The 20,738-nt window shown below is 46.5% G+C and overlaps 2 protein-coding genes across 5 annotated transcripts in view; both read right to left on the bottom strand.

Annotated features, from left to right (window-relative positions):
- Positions 1-20,738, bottom strand: part of LOC135982602 (centromere protein F-like) — a 402,988-nt gene that overhangs the window by 78,471 nt on the left and 303,779 nt on the right. The window lies entirely within an intron of this gene.
- Positions 1-20,738, bottom strand: part of PTPN14 (protein tyrosine phosphatase non-receptor type 14) — a 182,574-nt gene that overhangs the window by 12,174 nt on the left and 149,662 nt on the right. For all 4 annotated transcript variants that reach the window (XM_042850214.2, XM_005288723.4, XM_005288722.4 and 1 more), the window contains 6 exons: positions 20,596-20,674; positions 17,072-18,558; positions 12,718-12,861; positions 7,031-7,249; positions 1,909-2,037; positions 465-699 (listed from right to left, as the gene is read on the bottom strand). In XM_042850214.2, coding sequence (XP_042706148.1) covers positions 465-699; positions 1,909-2,037; positions 7,031-7,249; positions 12,718-12,861; positions 17,072-18,558; positions 20,596-20,674 — 2,293 coding nt within the window. The remainder of the gene's footprint in view (positions 1-464; positions 700-1,908; positions 2,038-7,030; positions 7,250-12,717; positions 12,862-17,071; positions 18,559-20,595; positions 20,675-20,738) is intronic.

The following is a 20,738-nucleotide window of genomic DNA, read 5'->3' on the forward strand; positions in this document are numbered from 1 at the left end:
GCCTCTCACCCAAACCTCCCACACTTTAACAGTCCAATAATTAAAACACCTCCTGGGCAGGTAGGGAGTTAAGATTACTGAAGACAGCCCCTAGCATGGGAGGAAAGAGGAAATATGTGGGAGAGGGTGCAGACAGAGTGCCTGCCTTGAGGGAAAGAATGGGGGGCCCTGCAATGAGAAGGGCACACAAATCCTAGGATGGGGGTGAAGTGGAAATGGAGGGGCAAGGAGCACACAAAGCCACTGGCAGTGGGGAGAAGAGGGGAAGTTACAGAGAGCCCCTGAAATACAGGGGGATAGGAGGATGGCACACAGGGAGCTTTTGGGCTGGAAAGGAGGGACGCCAGGAGCTCCTGGCATGTGCAATGAGTTTGGTTGACAGAAGCTACAAAGTGTGCAATGCTCCCTTGGGTCTTAAACATGTTCATTGACCATAAACGTGTGCATTAATTAAGGGATCTTACATAAAAAGCCTTGGACTTCTTCTGGACAACCATGATCAGGCCAGTCAGTATACTGCAAGTGCCACACTGTCCTCTCCTGCCCAGACAAAAGATGCTTGACCTTCAGCCCCGTAGTAGCATAGCATCCAGAATCCGTGCGGAACTTAGTTGTCACCTTAAACTTCCCATAAGTGGCTGAGCTGTGCTTAGAGCCCAGTTTAGGCCAGTAGCGATGACTCTTGCTTCTTCCTCCTTCCTGAACCGCAAAAAGCAAAATTAAAATGATTCTTCTTGTAGTGTCATGATTATAATTCTCACAAACAGAACCACTTGTGCAGCTAAACTGGGTACTCCTTTTTATCTTCTCTCATAAGAGAAGAACAAGGGGCTTCCCAAGAAACTGAATGGCATTAAATGAATGGAACCTCAATGCCAGAAAAAATATCATTTAGTCCAAGGGTTGAGAAGGCTCAAGGCTTGAACATTTAGATGGGTAATAAGAACATCCACAGTTTCATTAAAGGAGGCCCGCCGACAGGGTGGACAAAGGGGGCAATTGCCCAGGAGCTCGGGCGATCTAAAAGTTGTCCAGGCAGGCTGCAGGGCTCCTAGGCACGCGCGACCGCTGTGGGCCCTGTGCTGCGGGCCAGTGCGATTGGCCACGGTGGTCGGTCCTGGAAGTGATGGATTCGGAATTGCTATCAGCGGGCCTGCATTAAAGAGACTTTAAAAAAAAAAATCTAAGGGAAAAACTCTCATCCTTCAGGGTATATGTCAACTTCTGATTGCAACAGGTGAGGAAGAAACTTCCCCATAGGCAGGTTATTTCATAACTGTCCATTAAGAGTATTTGTCTCTCTAACCTCTGACAATCCGGTACTGGTTTATGTCAGAGATGCGAAAGTGGACTAGACAGAACACTGGGCTAATGTGGTATTTTAATTCCTATGTTCTGATAAGGCAGCAGGGTTCAAAGCTGGATGTAGTGTTAGTTAGCAACATGTGCAATAAAAATAACTGTTTTGCTTGGCATAGGAGTAAAAAGGGTTTTTTTTAAATGGACACTTCTCCAGGAACAACAGCTTCTGGTCTCTTTTCAGCGATAAGAATGAGGGTATGCAGAACTGGCCTTGGATGCGCTGGGAATAAATGTCATTTTAACCAAGAGCAGTTCAGGGTTCTCATTCCAATGGAAACATTTTTGCTTTGTTTGGCAAACCAAAGTCTTACAACTGAACTGAAGCTTGGTGGTGGTTGTTTTTTATTTTAGTAAATTACAAGCTAAATACTAGAGTGCTATAAAAGACAAGGTCACAGCAGTAGATTATCTCCAGACAACTGTTCAAGGGGAATAAAAGGAGAAAATAAAAGGGCTGCTAAAGAAAAACATTATTGGAATGGGAAGCAGTGACAATGGTAGAGTTGCTCACATTCGGAAAGAATTGCTCTATGTAATTTTACGTACCTCTTCAGCTGTGACCATGGCTATAACATTCACCCCCTGTTCCCACACCATCTGCCAGAAGTCATGGCAAGTGTGTGGCAAAGGTCCTTGTGTGGCTATATAGTGCCATTCCTCCCCACCTACAGTAACCTAGGAGTCAGAAAAAAATAAATACAGTTAATGCCAGACTTTTCTGCAGTGCGATTCAAGACAAGGGGCTCCGACCAACCGTCACAGCAGTAAGGAGGAACTGAGAGGACGTAGGGTTGGCGGTGCCTCATATACCAATACATGAGCGCGGCACTCAAGGGGGCGCTATAGCTGACCCTACAGATACTGCTAAGGCAAAAACCTCCGATGACTGTGCACGTGAGTGCGCGCACACCTAGAATGGAATAGACATGAGCAAACCCTCGAGAGGAATACTTCTTCCTGTTTTGCAGAAAATTAAGACCATGCAGTGCATAAAATGGAAAAAGGAAAATCTTTGCTTAAGGGCCTGATTCAAAGCCCATTGAAATCACTGAGGATATTTCTACACTGCTGCTGGGAGTGAGCCTCAGATGTGTTTGAGTGCCCGAGCTGCAGCCTGAAAGCAATGTCCACACTTTTATTTTTAGCATGCTAGCTGGAGCCACTCTAGTTCAAAACTGTCTACCTGGGACGAGAGGCTCACTCCCAGTTGCATTGTAGACTTAACCCTAGAAAGACTCCTGTTGACTCCTATGGGCTTTGCATCAGGCCCTCAGTGATTGCGCTGAAAGTCTGGGCACTAGGCAGATTCTACATGCATTTCAAAAGACCGCACGGCTGCAAATAACATACAGTTTTGTAAGCACCATTTGAACATTTTGCATCAGGAAAGCCAGAGGTTGATTAGTCCTCTGATGTCACTAGATTTGATTATGCTTAATTATTTTATAATGGACAAAAATTATTTCTAGAAAGTAGTCCTGTTCTGTCACTTTCAAAGTTGCAGTTGAGCCTGTTCCCAAATCATCCAGTTATGCCCACACATTGCATATAACACATTAGTCTGATACGCCAGCAGCCAGCTAGCAATGAAATACAGATAGAATGTCAGAATTTGCTTTGAATTTCTCTTCCTCTACTAATTTAGGTTTTCAGTTCAGTGGTTGCAGTCTATCAATAGATATGGCACATTTAACAGTTTTTCAAGAGTAAATTATGGAAATCCTTTTCCAATACATATAATTGACGTAACAGATCTTGCAAAAATACTTTTGGTGTGTTTGCACTGCAGCATATAAATAGGTAATTAAAAAGAATATTTGAAACAAAATTTACATGCTCTACACTGTGCAATAACTAAAATGTACTGTTAGATCACCTTGAAAATTCCCATTTACAACATATTATTTGTAATTCTCCTATGAAGTAAATCTTCTAAAATATTTAGATAATTTAAAATTTACTTGCTGGTATGTGTAAAAATCTGCCATTTTAACACTATCACCTACTAAATTTCACTTTTTTTTCATATCCAAACTATTTTTCAATTCTACAGCTAAAAAAACCCAAGAACATTTAAAGTCACTAAACCTAATTAAAAAAAAAATTTACTTTTAGCAGCTTAAAAACAAAACCAGGTGAACCTATTATGACAGTTTTATATATATTTTCTGTGTCTCAGAGACTGGGACCTCTAATTCCAAGTTTTAGTCCAGAGCAACTTTTTATTGACAAAGTTATAAATCCCAGAGAAAAAGATTTATATTAAGTGCTGATACAAACATAGATATCAAGATTCTGGCAGCCAATGCTATAAAGAACAATCAATAATGTTGACAAAACTAAGTGCGTACCATGCTTGAGATGCAAGTCTTTGTATAAATTTTAGGAAAAGAATGTCAGTTTAGCTCGTACTGCTGCAGCAGCACTAAACTCAGATGTTTGGCTTTTGCACTTAGATGCCACAATGATTAGAGCTGTATTTAAATAATTGTTTTGAATATACCAGGAAAAGTTTTTTCCCCCCTTAAATCTAGCTCCTTGTTTTGTTTCCTATTCAATCATATACACCACTCTTCTGTATGTACAGTAACTACAATCTGTGGGCCAAATCCAGATAATTGATGAACAGTGCTTAAAATCAATTGAAATTTCAAATACTCAACATCTGGCCCTGTATTTGTATATGTAGCTGTATTCAATATATGATTTTTTTTTATTTGATTGCATTTTTGTGTTATATGGACCTGATCCAAAGTCCACTGAATCAATGGGAATCTTTTTCACAATCTTTGGATTATGCTGTATTCAGAGGTGGGCAAAGTACGGCCCGTGGGCCACATCCGGCCCGCGGGACCCTCCTGCCCAGCCCGAGCTCTGGCCCAGGAGTCTAGCCCCTGGCCCCTCCCCCGCTGTTCCCCCCGCCCCTGCAGCCTCAGCTCACTGCGCCGCTGGCACGATGCTCTGGGCGGTGGGCTGCGGGATCCTGGGGCAGCGCAGCTGCAGAGCCGCAGCCTGACCCAGTGCTCTGTGCTGCGCGGTGGCGTGGCTGGCTCCAGCTGGGCGGCATGGCTGCCTGTCCTGGTGCTCTGGGCAGCGCGGCTGTAGCGCCGCCAGCCACCAGTAATCCAGGCAACGCAGTAAGAGGGCAGGGAGCAGGGGGGGTTGGATAGAGGACAGGGGAGTTCAGGGGTGTGGTCAGGGGGTGGGGATGTGGATAGGGGTCGGGGCAGTCAGAGGGCGGGGTACATGGGGGCAGAGGTCCCGGAGGGGCAATCAGGAAGGAGGGAGGGGTTGGATGGGGCAGCAGGGGCAGGGATTCCAGAGGCGGTCAGGTAGAAAGGGTGGTTGAATGGGGCAGAGGTCCCGGGGGGGCAGTCAGGAATGAGAGGAGAGGTTGGATGGGGTAGCAGGGGGCAGTCAGGGGCGAGGGGGCCGGGGCGGTCAGGGGACAGGGAGCAGGTGTGAGGTGGGTGGGGCAGAAGTCCCAGGGGGACCATCAGGGGACAGGGAGGGTTGGATGGGGCAGGGGTCCTGGGGGGGCCCGTCAGGGGGCGAGAAGCAGGGGGGGTGGGTCAGATAGGGGGTGTTGTCCGGGCCACGCCTGGCTGTTTGGGGAGGCACAGCCACCCCTAACCAGCCCTCCATACAATTTCCGAAACCCGATATGGCCCTCTGGCCAAGAAGTTTGCCCGCCCCTGCTCTATGTTCAGCAAAAAGCAAGAGTTTTTTTTTTAAATCCATAACTTAAATTATGATTTGTGTCTCCGTATTCGGACTGTGCTTAACATCTTGACAGGATAGGCCAGTGTTAAGTAAGCAGAGAAGTGCTGACAACCCACAGGGACAGCAGGCTTAGTGGTGGTGGGGTCATGATCCTCCAGGCATGGATCTTATCAAAATGATATAGGAGCTGTCTTTGTCTTCTGACTTCTGGCCCAAATATCCAGCCTCCTGGCATCTGATAGGATAGAACCATAAATAGTCTGGAGGGAGAGTGATACCTTGAATGTTTACTGCATTCTAATGCCCTGACTGCAGGTTATTAAAAATTGAGTATTGGGCTGCAAGCACACACTTTATGCTACAGAGGTAAATTTCACAGATGCGATTTCACCTTCTAAGCAAAAAGATCACTTGCTTGGCTTCTGTAACAGCCACTTGGAGTTCAAGGAGAAAATACTGGCAAGAGCCAAAGTGTCAGATACTAAAACATGAGTGCATGTTCGTGCATGCTCTCTACATCTCAAATGGGTGTGCGAACAAAAGTGACACAAAAAATGAAATGTGGACTCTTAAAACTGGCCGAGGAAAATTCTTTTCTGGCTGATACCGACTTATGGGCACAATTTATATTGTTAGGAGTTTTTTTCTCTCACAAATTAGATGAAAAAAAATTTGATTAAATAATCCATCATTCTAGCAATGGCAGATGATGCCAAAAACCAGTATCTGCTACCCACCAGGACTCTGGTGGGAAAGTGATAACCCGACAGGATTCTGGTTTAGAAAGGTGTTCTGAATCAACAGTATTTAATATTGAAAATCATGACTAAGATTAGCTATTCTCTTTGGACTTAAAGGCCTTTCTTCCACGAAGATGTAAATGAACAGAATGTTTTATTTATTATTCTAATTTGATTTTTTCCCCCATTTTGTTATTGACAATGGGAAAAGGCAGCCCTGTTATGCCACATGGCAGCCTGGCATGAACTGAGTACCACTACTTCTCTCAGGACAGAGTGATAATCACCCAGGGGCCTTGAAAAGCTGTAATTGGAAACAGAGAAGATAAAAATGAATTTGCAGCCACCCTGAAACAGCTTACTGCTGAAAATGACTATACAGCAGGCTTACAAGCAGCATAGAGGGTCAGACTGTATTTAAACCATTAATACAATGAATTTCTGAACAGTAACATAACTTCATTTTACAAAACTCCCATTTTGAAACAAGGCAATATGAATGCTCACATCACCAGTCTAAATGGAAGAGCCATTATTTTAGGGGTCTGATTTACTAGACCACTTGAGTGCTGGACATGCTCAAAAGGCAAACATGCATTTAACACCCCTATATTTTAAAAATCAAGCCCCGTAAGTTTTAAAAATAAGATAGAAGCTTTGGGGCCAGGCCTCCCACTGATTCAGTGCACTTCCCTTCTCCCTGCAGGTTTCCATTTAAAGTTTCTCCTGGTGGAACCACTGCCTATCCTCCTCCCCTGGGAGGAAATTCCCGCTGGTCCAGCTGCTCCCGCAGGATCAGGGTGATGGAAATTGTATTGGTCTGAACTAATATGGGTAGAGCTAGCCCATTAGTTAAATTTAAGATATGTTGGGTGCCCTTTTTAGCTTAATACAAGCATTCAGCCACTAGTCTATGCAACATTGCAACAGATAAGGAAATTTCTATACAATGATTTCTAGGTCTCAGAAATGTAATAAATACATCAATTCATGATTGTTCACTGAGCCTTGAAATTAGGAACGTGATGTAGTGACATTGTTGTCCAAGGTAAAACAACCTGCCCATTTTTTAAAGAAACCTAGATAAATGTGAGTAAATGACCTTTTGCAAGTCCTCTAATGTTAGAAAACAGTGGCCATACCTGTAACAACATACCCACTCCCCTGTTTCTTCATATGCAACGTGATGCTTCAAAAACCTTTACCTTTATGTGCGAGGCATTGATGTAGCCTGTATTATTTTCTTTGGTTGGTACCAACTCTACTCTGTTCTCCTCATAAGGAACGACTTCCCTGATGCGGTTGCGCTCAGCATTTTCAGGCAATGCTGCAGTGGTGAAGATCCCATCTGCCTTTTTCTTTGGAATCTGCTCATATTCGGTGAATACCATCCCCTCTTCCAACTTCCTCTTCAAGATTTTGCACTGTGATTTAACAGAAGGAAAGGAATACTCTCATCAAGTAATTTTTCAAGACAGAATGACTGCAGAAGTATCACACTGCAGTATTTTATCTCAATACAAAACAAATCATCAAACAAACTAGGATGTTCTCGTCTTTTTGCTTGGAGCTATACTGCTTACTATACAAAGTTTTATGTTGTCTGAGAATGCATAACTGTCTGCTTCAGTGTAGTTAAATCAGCAGAGAATTTTATGTTTCTAGCACATTCTCTTTTTATAGTTACAGATTCTGGTGCTAGATAAAGCAAAAATCTTCTAGTTACAATCCTGATTCCATAAATGGACTTATCTAAGTACATTTTTGAAAAAAATTCTCTTTAAAAATAGTCACTCTTTTGTTACAATGAATTTAGGTTCACATTTTCAAAACATGGCCTTAATTTGTACATTGCCATTTCTGTGCACATACAAATAAAGACAGTTACCTTTTTCCATAACTGGTGTTCTCGAGATGTGTTGCTTATGTCCATTCAACTTAGGTGTGTTTGCTCGCCACATGCATCGGTGCCAGAAGTTTTTCCCTCAGCAGTATCCATAGGGGACCGGCTCTGGCGCCCCCTGGAGTGGCGTGTGTATGCTGCGGCATATAGGGTGCTGCCAGCCCCTTACACCCTCAGTTCCTTCTTGCCAGAAACTCTGACAGAGGGGAAGGAGGGCAGGATGTGGAATTGACATGACCAACACATCTCGAAGAACACCAGTTATGGAAAAGGTAACTGTCTTTTTTTCTTCAAGTACTTGCTCATGTCCATTCAACTTATGTGACTCCCAGCAGTACCTCTGGAGGCAGGACATGTAGATTACAATACAGCTCTGCTGAACCCAGCGTGGTCTCTGGCCTGCTGCATGATGTCATAGTTGGCCATAAACACGTATTCTGAGGATCACGTCGCAGCTTTACAGATGTCCTGGATTGGAACGTGTGCCAGGAAGGCCATCGAGGATGCCTGCGCTCTAGTCGAGTGGGCTCTGATGATTGGCGGCGGAGGGTCTCCCACTAACTCGTAGCGGGTTCGAATGCAATAGGTGATCCAGTTAAAAATCATTTGTATGGACACTGGGAGGTCCCTCATCCTATCAGCTATGAAAAGCTGAGTCGACTTACGGAAAGTGTTGTCCAATCTAGGTAGAAAGACAGAGCTCTTCTTACATCCAAAGCGTGAAGGCGCCTCTCTTCACTAGTCTTATGGGGCTTAGGGCAGAAGACTGGAAGAAAGATGTCCTGGCTCATGTGGAAAGGAAAGCCGGGTGGGACTGGAACTGAGGGTTGCATCTAGAGCCTGGTGTGGTGCACCATATATATGAATATGCTGCCATGTGACTTAGCATGCACTGGCAAACCCTGGCCATGGTCAAGGGAAATGTGGAGACTTCCACGATGAGGTCTATCAGTGCCCTGACTCTCCAGTGTGCAGGTCGATTCGAGCACCACTCTGATGAACTCTATCCTCTGTACTGAAACTAAAGTGGATTTTTTGTTGTTCACAAACAGACCAAGGCCACAGCACGTGGCTAGCAGCACTGGGACATCCCCTTGGACCTTGAGCTGCCCTTGATGAGCCAGTCGTCGAGGTATGGGTAGATCTGGATACCCTGACATCTGAGGTAAGCCGCCACCACCGACGTGCACTTGGTAAATACCCCCGGTGCCATCACTAGGCCAAAAGGAAAGTCCAGGAACTGAGAGTGGTTGGAACTTACTGTAAACCGGAGGAAGCATCTGTGTCCCTTGAAGATGACGATGTGGAAGTACGCATCTTTCAGATTGAGGGCAGCGTAACAGTCTCCTGGATCCAGGGAGACTGTGCAGAACTTCACTTTCGCTAAATAGTGGTTCAAGTATGCAGGTCTAGTATGGGTCGCAGATCATCCTTGGCCTTGGGGATTAAAAAGTATTGGGAATAGAACCCCTTGTTCCTGTACTCCACAGGAACTACTTCCACCACACCCAGCTGTAGTAGACCCTCTACCTCCTGAACGAGAAGATTCTCGTGAGGAGGTCCCTGAGGAGGAACAGGGAGGAGAGGCCGGAAGGGGCAGTAGAAAGTAACTGAAGGGTGTAACCCTGCGCCACTGTATTGAGGATCCATTGGTCCTATGTTATAGACGCCTACGCAAGGAGGAAGGAAGAAAGGCGGTTGGCAAACAGAGGGGAGGAAGGATCTGGGGAACAGTGCGGTAGGTCACCCTCAGGCGTACCCTCAAAACGGGCGCTTGCCCATCTGCTTACTGCAGGTCAAGCCCTCCTGTGATGTAGACGGGGGTTGGTGGCCTGGCACCTCTTGTAGCCCCTGGAACTTTTGTGGGGAGGCTCCCCTGGTTCTGAGGCTGCTGTGGCTTAAACCACTTGCGGGCAGGGCCGGGGACGTACAGGCCCAGTGTATTTAGGGTCGTACATGAATCTTTCAGGCCATGGAGTTTAATGTCTGCCTGTTCTGTGAACAGAGCGTGCCCATCCAAAGGGAAGTCTTGCATTGACTGCCGAGCCTCCGAGGAAAGACCAGAAAGGAGCAGCCAGGAAGCCCTGAACAACGAGATGGCTGATGCCATGGTATGGGCGGCGGTGTCTGCAGCATCCGATGCTGCCTGGAGAGCTGCTCTGGCTGCAGTCGAACCCTCATCAAGGATTGTCCAGAACTCCTTCCTAGAAGCCTCAGGAAGGGCGCTCTTGAACTTGGTCACGGCCTGCCACATATTAAAATCACAGCGGCCTAGTGAGGCCTGATGGTTGGCCATCCGCAACTGTAGATTGGAGGACGAATAAACTTTACACCCAAACAAGTCTTGTCGCCTTGAGTCTTTATTCTTAGGGGTAGCCCCCGGTTGACGCTGTCTCTCCCTGTTATTCACCGCCTCTACCACTGCCTCATGTAGGGGCAAAGCTAGCCTGGCCGGGGCCACGGGGCAGAGAACATTAAAGAGGGAGTCTGTGGGTTCCTCTAACTCCTCCGCCTGGAGGCCCAGGTTGGTGGCAGCTCTCTAACAGCTCCTGATGTGCTTTAGCATCATCCTGGGGCACCGATGGAGAGGGCCCCACTATGGCCTCATCTGGTGACAAGGAGGAGGAAGCCAGTATCAAGGGGTCCTCTGCAACCATAGGTGGTCCGGTGGCTTGCTCGCCCACTTCCTCCTGTGCCTGCAGCCGAGACCTCTTGGGCTGGAGGGGGGTGAGAGAGGGCGATAGCCAGTCTTTCCGAAGCTCTGGATATTGAGTGGGCGGCCTGAGAGGGCTGAGCAAACCCCCATGGGTACCACTGTGCCAGCCACGGAGTATAAGGCCACGGGCCTGGCTTCAGTGCCGCCGACGTAGTCTGCACCGTAGGTGCCGGAGCCTGTCCTGCCGCTAGGGAACCTTGCTCCGAACCTGAGCCACAGCCCGAGTGGTCGCTCCCCTGTGACCAAGATGGGGCTGAATGGTGGCTCTGTCCTAATCGGTACCGGTCGCCCTTCCCGAAGCTGGATCTGGCTGACCTCGACAAGCGTCTGGATCAGGGCCTTGGCGACTGGCGGCACTTGGCGGATCTGTGACAGCCCTGGGCTGGCGATCTACGCCTCACACTTAACGAATGGTACCAGGATGTAGAGTGGGATCTAGAGCGGGCTCAGCATCGTGAAGATGTAGCTGCACACGGTGACGCCGCCCTGGGGGATCGGCGATGGTCCGGGGAACGGTATCATCGGTCCCTTGACCTGTCCCTTGAGCAGTACCGGTGCCGGGGAGCTTCTGGGCGCCGACTCCGGAGCTGACAAGGACCTTCGATGCTATCCGACCCCAAGCAGTGTATCCCAGGCGGGGAGTGGGCTAGGATACACTGCTCGAGCTGAGCTGGGACCCGGGATCCCGAAGGGGGTGAAGAGGCACCCGAGACAGGGCCTAGGTCCACCCCAGATTTGTCCTTTTCCTTGCAGGAAGCTGGAGACCTTCCTCGCCCCGTCTTCCTGGGCTTCTTGGCTGGGGCCATGGAAGGAGACCGGTGCCGGCTCGTAGACAGTACCGGTGGGGTACTGCGTACCGAGGTTATGGTGCTCGAATGAGAACACTGCTCTGGCATCAGGGTAAGGGCAGACTCCATCAGGAGCGCCTTCAAACGAATGTCACACTCCTTCTTCATCCTGGGCTTGAAGGACTTGCAGATTTTGCACTTATCACTAATGTGATTGGAGATATCCTATCTCCTAGAACTGGAAGGGACCTCGAAAGGTCATCGTGTCCAGCCCCCTGCCTTCACTAGCAGGACCAAATACTGATTTTGCCCCAGATCCCTAAGTGGCCCCCTGAAGGATTGAACTCACAACCCTGGGTTTAGCAGGTCAATGCTCAAACCACTGAGCTATCCCTCCCCCCCAAGCACTGAAAACAACTATTATGTGGATCACCAATGGGCATGGGCCTTTTACAGCGATCGCAGGGTTTAAAGCTTGGGGACTGGGGCATGCCTCGTCCCGAGGTGAAGTCCCTTTAGGGACCTAAGTCTCTAACTTAACAAATAGGTTGAACTAAACTAAAGCGAAACTATATACAATAATGTTTGCAAGAGGCAAATGAGTTCGAACCAACAAAAAGCAACAGCTCTAGCTGAAGCAGCATCAGTTCCATGCACCATCGCTGGCAGCAAGAAGGAACTGAGGGTGGAGGGGGCTGGCAGTGCCCTATATGCCGTGGCATACACGTGCCACTCCAGGGGGTGCCAGAGCCGGTTCCTTACGGATACTGCTGAGGGAAAAACTTCCGGCACCGGTGCATATGGCGAGCACACACACTTAAGTTGAATGGACATGAGCAATCACTCGAACCACCTCTGATGTGTATCCAGGAGAAATGCGCTTACCATATGTAATTGCTGTCAATTTGCTTGTACAAACTGTATAGGGCGCAAAATTCCATGCACAAAATCAGGAGAGAGGCCTCTTTGAACATGTGCCCCAATAGTTAATGGCAGCAGATATTTTAAATTTTTTTTAATTACATGCATGTGCATAGACAGAAATTCACAGAGAAATCTTTAAGAATGGATTTTTTTTTGTCTCTTGGACTGCAACTAGTGCTCTTCTCAGCAACCTACATGCATCATTCAGCACATTATGTTACAACAAAGAGTGACTGCTGTATCAACCGCCCTGGCCAAGAGGAGATGTGCAATATTTTAGATTTAGGGCTTGATCCTGTGAGACGCTGAACACTTCTTGAGGTGCTAAGCACCTTCAACTTCCACTGACTTCAGTGGGCGATGACGGCATTCAGAACCTCTTACAATGGTTCAACGCCCACGTTTTTGGCCTCACCGAAGCAGTGACAATACCAAAGACCTCCATCACGGATGTTGCTCTCAATGTGGCCACCAGTAATAGTTTCCAGTTTTTAAAACTTCAAAACGTGTACATTGCTAGAAACAATGGAATAAATAGCACTTCGTGAACCTCTCTCTTACCCTCTCATCCATTGGCACCTTGGCTACTTCATCCTGGCTATCCTCAGGCACTGGAACTCTAGCAACGGAGAGTCCATTTAACGCTGCCAACATCAAGGGCCTCTTCTGGGCCTCCAGGCCTGCCATCTTCTGCTTCTCTAGATTCTTTTGGCAAGAAAAGGCATGTTTTTTATCTCTGTGTTGTTATCTATAATGCCAGTAAAACACTGGAATGTTTTTTTAATCTCCAAAATCTGCAACTCTCTGGCCAAGGAATGCAGATGATCACCATTAGCAGAGTAAATTCAAATACAACCTCCGATTCTTCCTATTATTCCCCAGGGCCTATTCCTACATGAGCACAGAATTTTAATTTCAAAGGAACAATCCAAAGGTAAAATATAGCTTACTTGCTATCAAAAGACTTGCAAATACAAATCTTGGGTATCCTTTCTGTAATGGTAAATTGCTATCAGGACATAATCCCCACCATGTCATGATGGCAATACTTATGCAAACATATCCCATACTTGTTTTAAAGAGTGTTCATTTCCATTTACTGCAGCAGAAAACCATGAAAAATATACACTGCTTGCCCCACTGCACATTTTATCTTTGCTGGGGTGTTTGTTTAATGCTTAGAATGGGAAATACTTTGGTAAATTTAAACTACCGTGTTTGGTAAATGTCCATCTGTTAATGGTGCCCACTGTACGAAGAATGATCTCATGGTGTTTAAAAACAGATTTTAATACCATTCGATGCACAGAACTTGCTTTACATCATATTTGTGTAGTACATTACACTGCTGTATGGAGCGTTTGAGTTTTAATTTAGTTCTGTGGCTAGTAGGAGATGATACATCCAAGAGGTGGAGGGCCACAACTCCAGGAAGGTGAAGAGGGGGAAATATTTCATTTCATTCTCTTGGCGACTCTTCCCGCCTGATTTTGGGGGAAAGCAATGCACAAAGGCTGTCTGGATCACAGCTGCTTTTGAAAACTGCTATTACAAAATAGTCCAAGCTCTCCTACTGGAAAAGCACTCCCCACGGGCATATAGTAAATGGATTGTTTCTGGAACGGGCCAGCCTGCAAATTTTTCATTGCCATTAGGTACCTGGGCATAACTGCATAAAGATGCTTATGCTACTGGTGAAACTGGCAAAAATTAAACCCACATTTTTACCAGATTTACAGACAGTTCAAGGTCTAGTAATTTTGCCCAATTTCTGTTTGGTTTTCTGCTATGGCAAAAGCTTCATAAAAATCGGCTGTCTTTAACCAAATAGAATGTCCCAAAGTGAAAATGGTGAATTCTGTGCTTACGGGATCAGCCACGGCACCAAATTCACGAATGGTTAGCTGATAGTTTTCAGTGCCCGTGGTGAGAGAGGTAGAAATGTCATGTGATTCCTGAACTAGGCTGGAAAACATTTTAAAAGCAATTTGAGCATAAAAAAATAGAATAACCTCCCACTTCCAAAAAGCAAATGTGCACACGGTGTTGATGGGGTGAACAAAGTTGATCTAATACTCAATGAACATCCAGAACGGAGGTTCTCAGATTATTTTGCCACTCCTGGCCCCAATACCCCAAGCTTTTCTCTATCTTGTCCCACATCCCAGAATCCTCTGTGCCCTGTCTCGGAATCCTTTGTGCGTCTTTGGTCCCCCCAAAAGTCCAAAATGCTGTAACACACGCACACACACACACACGCACACGTTAATTTGATTTGAATTCCATGGGTTGTCTATAGCTAAGGAAGACAATTACACTCAATGCATGTCCCTTTGATCACTTCATATCTGAAAGAGATCAAAAAATGTAATTCAGATAGTTTTACTGAATATATTCTGGGATGCTACACATTTAATAAGCCTTACTACCGCAGTATTTACATGTGAGAGGTTATATTACACAAGCAGAAAGGTTAGAAATAACTCTTTTTTTTTGGTTAAATAAAAGCTTAGATTCTGTAGGAAATAACACAACCTCTAGGATACAGCTTTGTGGTGCATCTTTAGACCTTGACCCCCAAGAATCAGAACCAATAATCTAGGAAGTGACAGTTTTCAGGATTTGAGAGATCCATTTTTGAATTTGTTCTAGCACAGAGGTGGGCAAACTACGGCCTGCGGACCACATCCGGCCCATGGGACCCTCCTGCCTGGCCCCTGAGCTCCTGCCCCGGGAGGCTAGCCCCGCTGTTTCCCCTTCCCTGCAGTCTCAGCTCACCCCGCCGCCGGTGCAATGCTCTGAGCGGCGGGGCTGCAAGCTCCTGGGGCAACGCAGCTGCAGAGCCCGGCCTGATCCAGGCAGCGTGGTAAGGGAGCGGGGGGGGGGGGGGGGGGCGTGGATAGAGGGCAGGGGAGTTCAGGGTGGTAGTCGGGGGCGGGGAGGCGGATAGGGGTTGGGGTGGTCAGAGGGTGGGGAACAGGGGGGTTGAATGGGGGCAGTGGTCTCGGGGAGGCAGTCAGGAAGGAGAGGGGGATTGGATGGGGCAGCGGGGGGCATTCAGGGGCAGGGGTTCCAGTGGCGGTCAGGGGACAGGGAGAAGGGGTGGTTGGATGGGGCAGCGGGGGGCAGTCAGGAGCAGGGGTTCCAGTGGCAGTCAGGGGACAGGGAGAAGGGGTGGTTGGATGGGGCAGGGGTCCCAGGGGGGGGGGGGCAATCAGGAATGAGAGGAGGGGTTGGATGGGGTGGTGGGGGACAGTCAGGGGTGGGGGTTCTGGGGGCTGTCAGGGGACAGGGAATGGGGGGGAGTTGGATGGAGCAGGAGTCCCAGGGGGGCCGTCGGGGGGGAGAAGCAGGAGGGGTCAGGTAGGCGGTGGGGCCGGGCCATGCCTGGCTGTTTGAGGAGGCACAGCCTCTCCTAACCAGCCCTCCATACAATTTTGGAAACCCGATGCGGCCCTCAGGCCAAAAAGTTTGCCCGCCCCTGTTCTAGCAGAACTCAAAGGAAATAGAGGGCCTGTCAACTTTCAGACTAACAAATAATTTTGTTTTCACTACTTCTAAATCATTACTTCAAATGCAAGAATCAGCAATAACAAAATGGCAGCTTTCTAAACAAGCTTAAAAAATCCCCTGGGGTATAGTGAAGTGTTTCATTCTAAATGTAGACATTAAGTAACCTCACTTTATTTGCTGACTAATAGCCTTGCCGTGAAGAATATTAACAGCAAAGCTAGTATTATTTTCTAAACACCCCCAGATCACTTGGACATCACATTAATGTAAATGGATTCAATGTTTCTTCTGCTCTAGAACCCATCCTGAAAAAGAGATATGTACTTGCCTAACTTGACTTAAATAGGACTATTCACAGTTTATAAAGTTAAGCACATGACTAAGTCTTTATATTTTGATACCTTCCCTGCTGACTATCATTTAGGTCTATGGAAGACCAGACTTTGTATTTGTCCATTTATTAGATTATATTTTAGGGAACATATTATGTATTTCTACAACAAGCAGAAGAGATGGACACTCAATAATAAGTCTTTTCAAAAAGGCATGGCAGTGATGCAGGATGTCTAAATTAAGTTGTTAAAAATAGTATTTCACAGTTAGTCACTCTTATCAGTTTAATCTCTTTAAACACTCTGCTCGCCAGGTATGTGCATAATTCATTAACCGAGTGTTGTGGGCTAGTACATTCATCTGAAAACAGCTGTAGTGTGCAGCTGTGCAGGAAAAAGCAGTTGAGTCAGCATCATCTGTTTGTTCTAGGAAAACTGAATGAGAATTTAAGGATTCCCATTCCCCATACCTCAGGGAAAGAAAAAACAGCATCTCAACTTCCTCAAGTTAGCAGTATTGTTCCTTTTGTTGTGCAACAAGTCACTAGTTTAGAAAAGCAGCAATCCAAATTCTATTGCCACCGAAGTTTACTCCTCATAAAACTCAGTCTCATAAAATTGTAGGCTACGCATACGCTACATCAATGTAAAAGCAGCAATCCTAAGTGATAAAGCCATCTAAATGTCATGGTTTGGATTCTCCACACTAACACTGCATATTATGCAGTGCTTTGCTTTATATCCCTGCAAAGTGGGGAGAATATGCTACTGAACCAGAATTCTCCACTCGTACTGGTGATGTCATTGCAAACCCATTCAGATTACAGAGCTCTAAATGACTGCACAAGCAGCCAGGCAATGGAGAATCAGACCCTGCATTTTTTTACTCACTCTTACCTTCCAGCTAATCCTAGGACCGTCAAAAACTCTTTTTTCTGCATAAGGCTGTTTTACATTCCTCATTGTTTAGGCTATAATAGTTTTCAGTTGTGCATTTTGGGATATTAAAAAAAACAAAACAGGTTGGTTCTTTGGTTAAAGAAGCCTCTGCATTAGAGAAAGATACTTACCCTCATCATCATCTCTCTTTCTATAATGCTGTCCTCGATAGAAAACATTTCGGACACAGGCCTTTCCTTCACTGGTTCTTTCTTGACCCTCTCCTTTACACTCGTGAGGTCAGGCTCTGAGATAGATGGTCCAAGTGAGGCCCCATTCATTGTCATTTGATCAGTCCGAGACACGCTAATGGCCTTGGTAGGCCCTGGCCTCATGGCCTTGGCCCTGGCTACAGCCACTGAAATGTTTACTTGGTCCTGCCTCAGGGCTCCATTGCTAACACTTTTCCTTGGCCCGGGATACTCAGGAGGAGGTTTATTTGGTATTCTAGCCAAAGCAGCTTGCAACTGAGCACTATATTCCACATTTTCGTGGAGCGGTGCTATCTGTGACACTGATTCTGAAGCTTCTTCTTCCTCTTCGCTTTCACTGCTGTGTATCAGCATCGTGGCACTCGAGAACGTCTTCTTGTGATGGTAGCAAGGGAGCTGCTGAACCGCGTGTTCCATCTGCGCTGCCTCTTCTGGCTGCACCTGCTCTCGCAAGGTGTTTCTACGTGGCAGAGGGGCATTTAAAGTTTTTAAAGCCATAGCTTCTATACCACGTACCATATTGCTGATGACCTCCAAACTATGGCGCTTGTGCAAAGCTGCATGATGCTTGACTGCCATGAGTGGCTCGCTAACCTCCTGGAGTGACTGATGAACCACTGGCAAGCTGTCCTCTTGGAATGTCTTCACTGAGAGCTGGACCTTACGAGTAACCAAATCAGGGCTACTGCCACTGACATATTTATGACGGTGGCTCGCTAGGTCAGGCGTGCTGGTGGCAGGACGTGGACGTGGATATGGAGGTGGTGGCCTGAAAAGATAGTTATTTAACATGTGGACAGTACTATAGCTTTGACTGCTCTGCAGCTGCATGTTAGCCAGCTCTGGCGTGCTAACTGTGTGGGATATGGCACTGGCTGCTGCCTTATTCTGCACAGCATTATTAGGGTTCATTTGGTCAGATGGGGCAACAGGTTTGTTATAACCACCATGCGGCCCGTAAGGAACAGTATAGGGATGTCTCTCTCGAATTTCAGGTTGGCTGTAAACCAGGTCTTCTGGCTGGTTGTAAGCATGTGTATTTCCAATATTGAGGTTCCTTAAAGATTGACTTTGACTATCCATGTGAATAACCCCCCTCTTCATTTGCCTCATGACAGTTTCATAGTCTGGCGTTGGCCTGTAGGACGGCACTATGATGGCACTATGTCTATGGCTGGGGATGTAGTCTGCTCTCATGATATCACTTCCTGGGATGCTGAGATTGGAGGACATTGGAGACGCCTGAACGAAGTTCTGTGAACGGTTGAGAGAGTTCATGCTGTGGGCACTGCACATACTGCCATTTGGCCCATTACCATTTAAGTAGCTGAAGTCCATGGGACACCTGTCCAAGCTGGTCTGAGATCTACAATAGAATGTTTCTTCATTTCCATGGAAAATGCTGTCTGTGTATGGTAGAGATAAAGAAAAGGACACTTTAACCAACAAGGGCACATGCAATGTCATGATCCTCAAAACCTTTCTTAAATAAAATCACCAAAACTTCAAATGCATTCTGAACCAGTGATTAAGAGGCAGCCTTGTGTACATCCGTGCAGGATGTGTGGTCTCAGGACTGGCCTTTCAGATTGTTTTGCTACTCCTGGACCCAATACCCCAAGCTTTTCTCTACCTTGCCTCACATTCCAGAATCCATTGTGCTCTTTCTGTCCTGCCCCCTCCCCTTCCCCAAAAGTCCAAAATTCTGTAATACACCTACACACTGTAGTTTGTTAATTGTGTCAGAATGGGATCAAAACAAAACTCCAGATTCAAACACTCCTGCATTTTGGGAATATTTTGGAGGTTGAACCCTGTCTGTATGATTGGCTGAACCTACATTCTAGATCCAAATCATGCCCAGGCTTCGAAACAATTCAGATCCAGACCCTCTGGGAGGTTCCTAAGGTGCAGGAAGTAGTTGTGGAACTCTCTCTGCCCTCTCCATCCATCTGTCTCTCAGCAGGTTCACAGCTGTTATCTAAAGATACATCCCACCATTGGCAGCACTAGGCCCCAGAGCTACTGTACCACTGAATATTCCCTTAGGTCTCCTCTTGAAGTACTGCCCTCCCCACCCCAAGCAGGCAGAGATTGTGAAAGGGGGGAGAGGTTCCTCCAGGGCTGTAGCAGGTTCCTCAACATCAAACCAATCTGTTGTCTCCAGGACGCTAAGCAAGCCAAAACAGGCTGATCATGCCCTGAGGAACCAAAACAGCCTACTGATCAGGTAACTGAAGCACAGACATTAAATTATTTAGCCAAGGTCACAAAGGGAGTTTGCAGCACAGGCAGGAATAAAAAAAAATCAGATCTCTTGAGTCACAGCTGAGTGTCTTAACCATAGGACTATCCTTCCTCCTAAATCTCACAGGACTCAGAAGGATGGCCACCTCCAATGATTCTGGTGTAAGCAATTGTCCAACATCACATGAGAAATCTGTGGTAAAGTCCACTCCTGCTGCATCTCAGTCGATTCCTATCTACACCCCTGCCTCATTCACGATACACAAATACTACACTAAGATTCCATCATGCGTGACAATTGGCTAGGGCACTTCAGCTGTGTCTCTCACAGTATGCAGACATAGCTTTGAGAAAATCATTTCAAAAGAGAGTGTGGTTAAGTGAACGAGATGCAGTCTGCCACATTAGAGGCCTGGGCTGTTTCCAGCTCTAGTGGAAGTGACTTGGTGCAACATCTCCATCATCTCATCTGCCAAAAGGGGTGGTGAGAAATAATAGTTGTGTCTCCCTAGTGTAGAGGTGTGTCAATAACAGCACAGAAACACAAACAGACGTCAGCAGAACTTATGGTCTTCTCATGCCCAGGCCAGTGCACTAGGCTACAGGATATTTTGTGGGAATCTCTCTCTACACCTAGATTCCAGCCACCATACTTTCCTCAGAGAACAGTTCTGAGGCTAACCCTGCACAGAGCCAAAAAATACAACTTTTTATTCACACACTTCTGAAGTTTGACCCTGGTGACAGGAACTAGAACAGAGAAAAGGCCATCAAGTAATATACCGGCTATGTGGGTCTACTCCCCCCTCACCTCCCCAGTTTCACTGGATCTGCAGAAAAAAGCACTATAAGAAAGTTGCAATTTTAAAATCAGGCCATTTGGGGAGACCTGTAACTTGGCAACCCCTTGACCAACTGACCCCAGACATGCCCTATAAACTCTACCCACTGCACTGAACTGGCAGGCCATATTCCAAGCCCATCTAATGGCGCATGTGTATTTTAGATAAGTTTGAAAATTGGGCTTTAAACAGAACCCTGCTGAAACCTTAACTATGAAGTTATTGTGGAGGAGTGATACTAACTCCCATTTGACCAGGACTGCATTTTGGAAATCAAGATCTGATGATCAAGAGCCCCTTTGCTGGCACATTAAGCTGCAGATCTCTGAAAAGAAAAAGGTACCCCCTAAATACCTTGTGAGTTGTTTGTTTCAGTGTAGTGTTCTCCGCACTGGACATGCATAGGTGGCAGTATAAATGGGTGCTGTCTTGGCTGAAATAAAAAGAGAAACATGAATAACCTCAGCAAACTGGAGCTTTGCCACAGTTTTTGAAGA

The sequence above is a fragment of the Chrysemys picta genome, chromosome 3 (genome assembly GCF_011386835.1).
Source record: "Chrysemys picta bellii isolate R12L10 chromosome 3, ASM1138683v2, whole genome shotgun sequence".
Classification (NCBI taxonomy): Eukaryota; Metazoa; Chordata; order Testudines; family Emydidae; genus Chrysemys; species Chrysemys picta.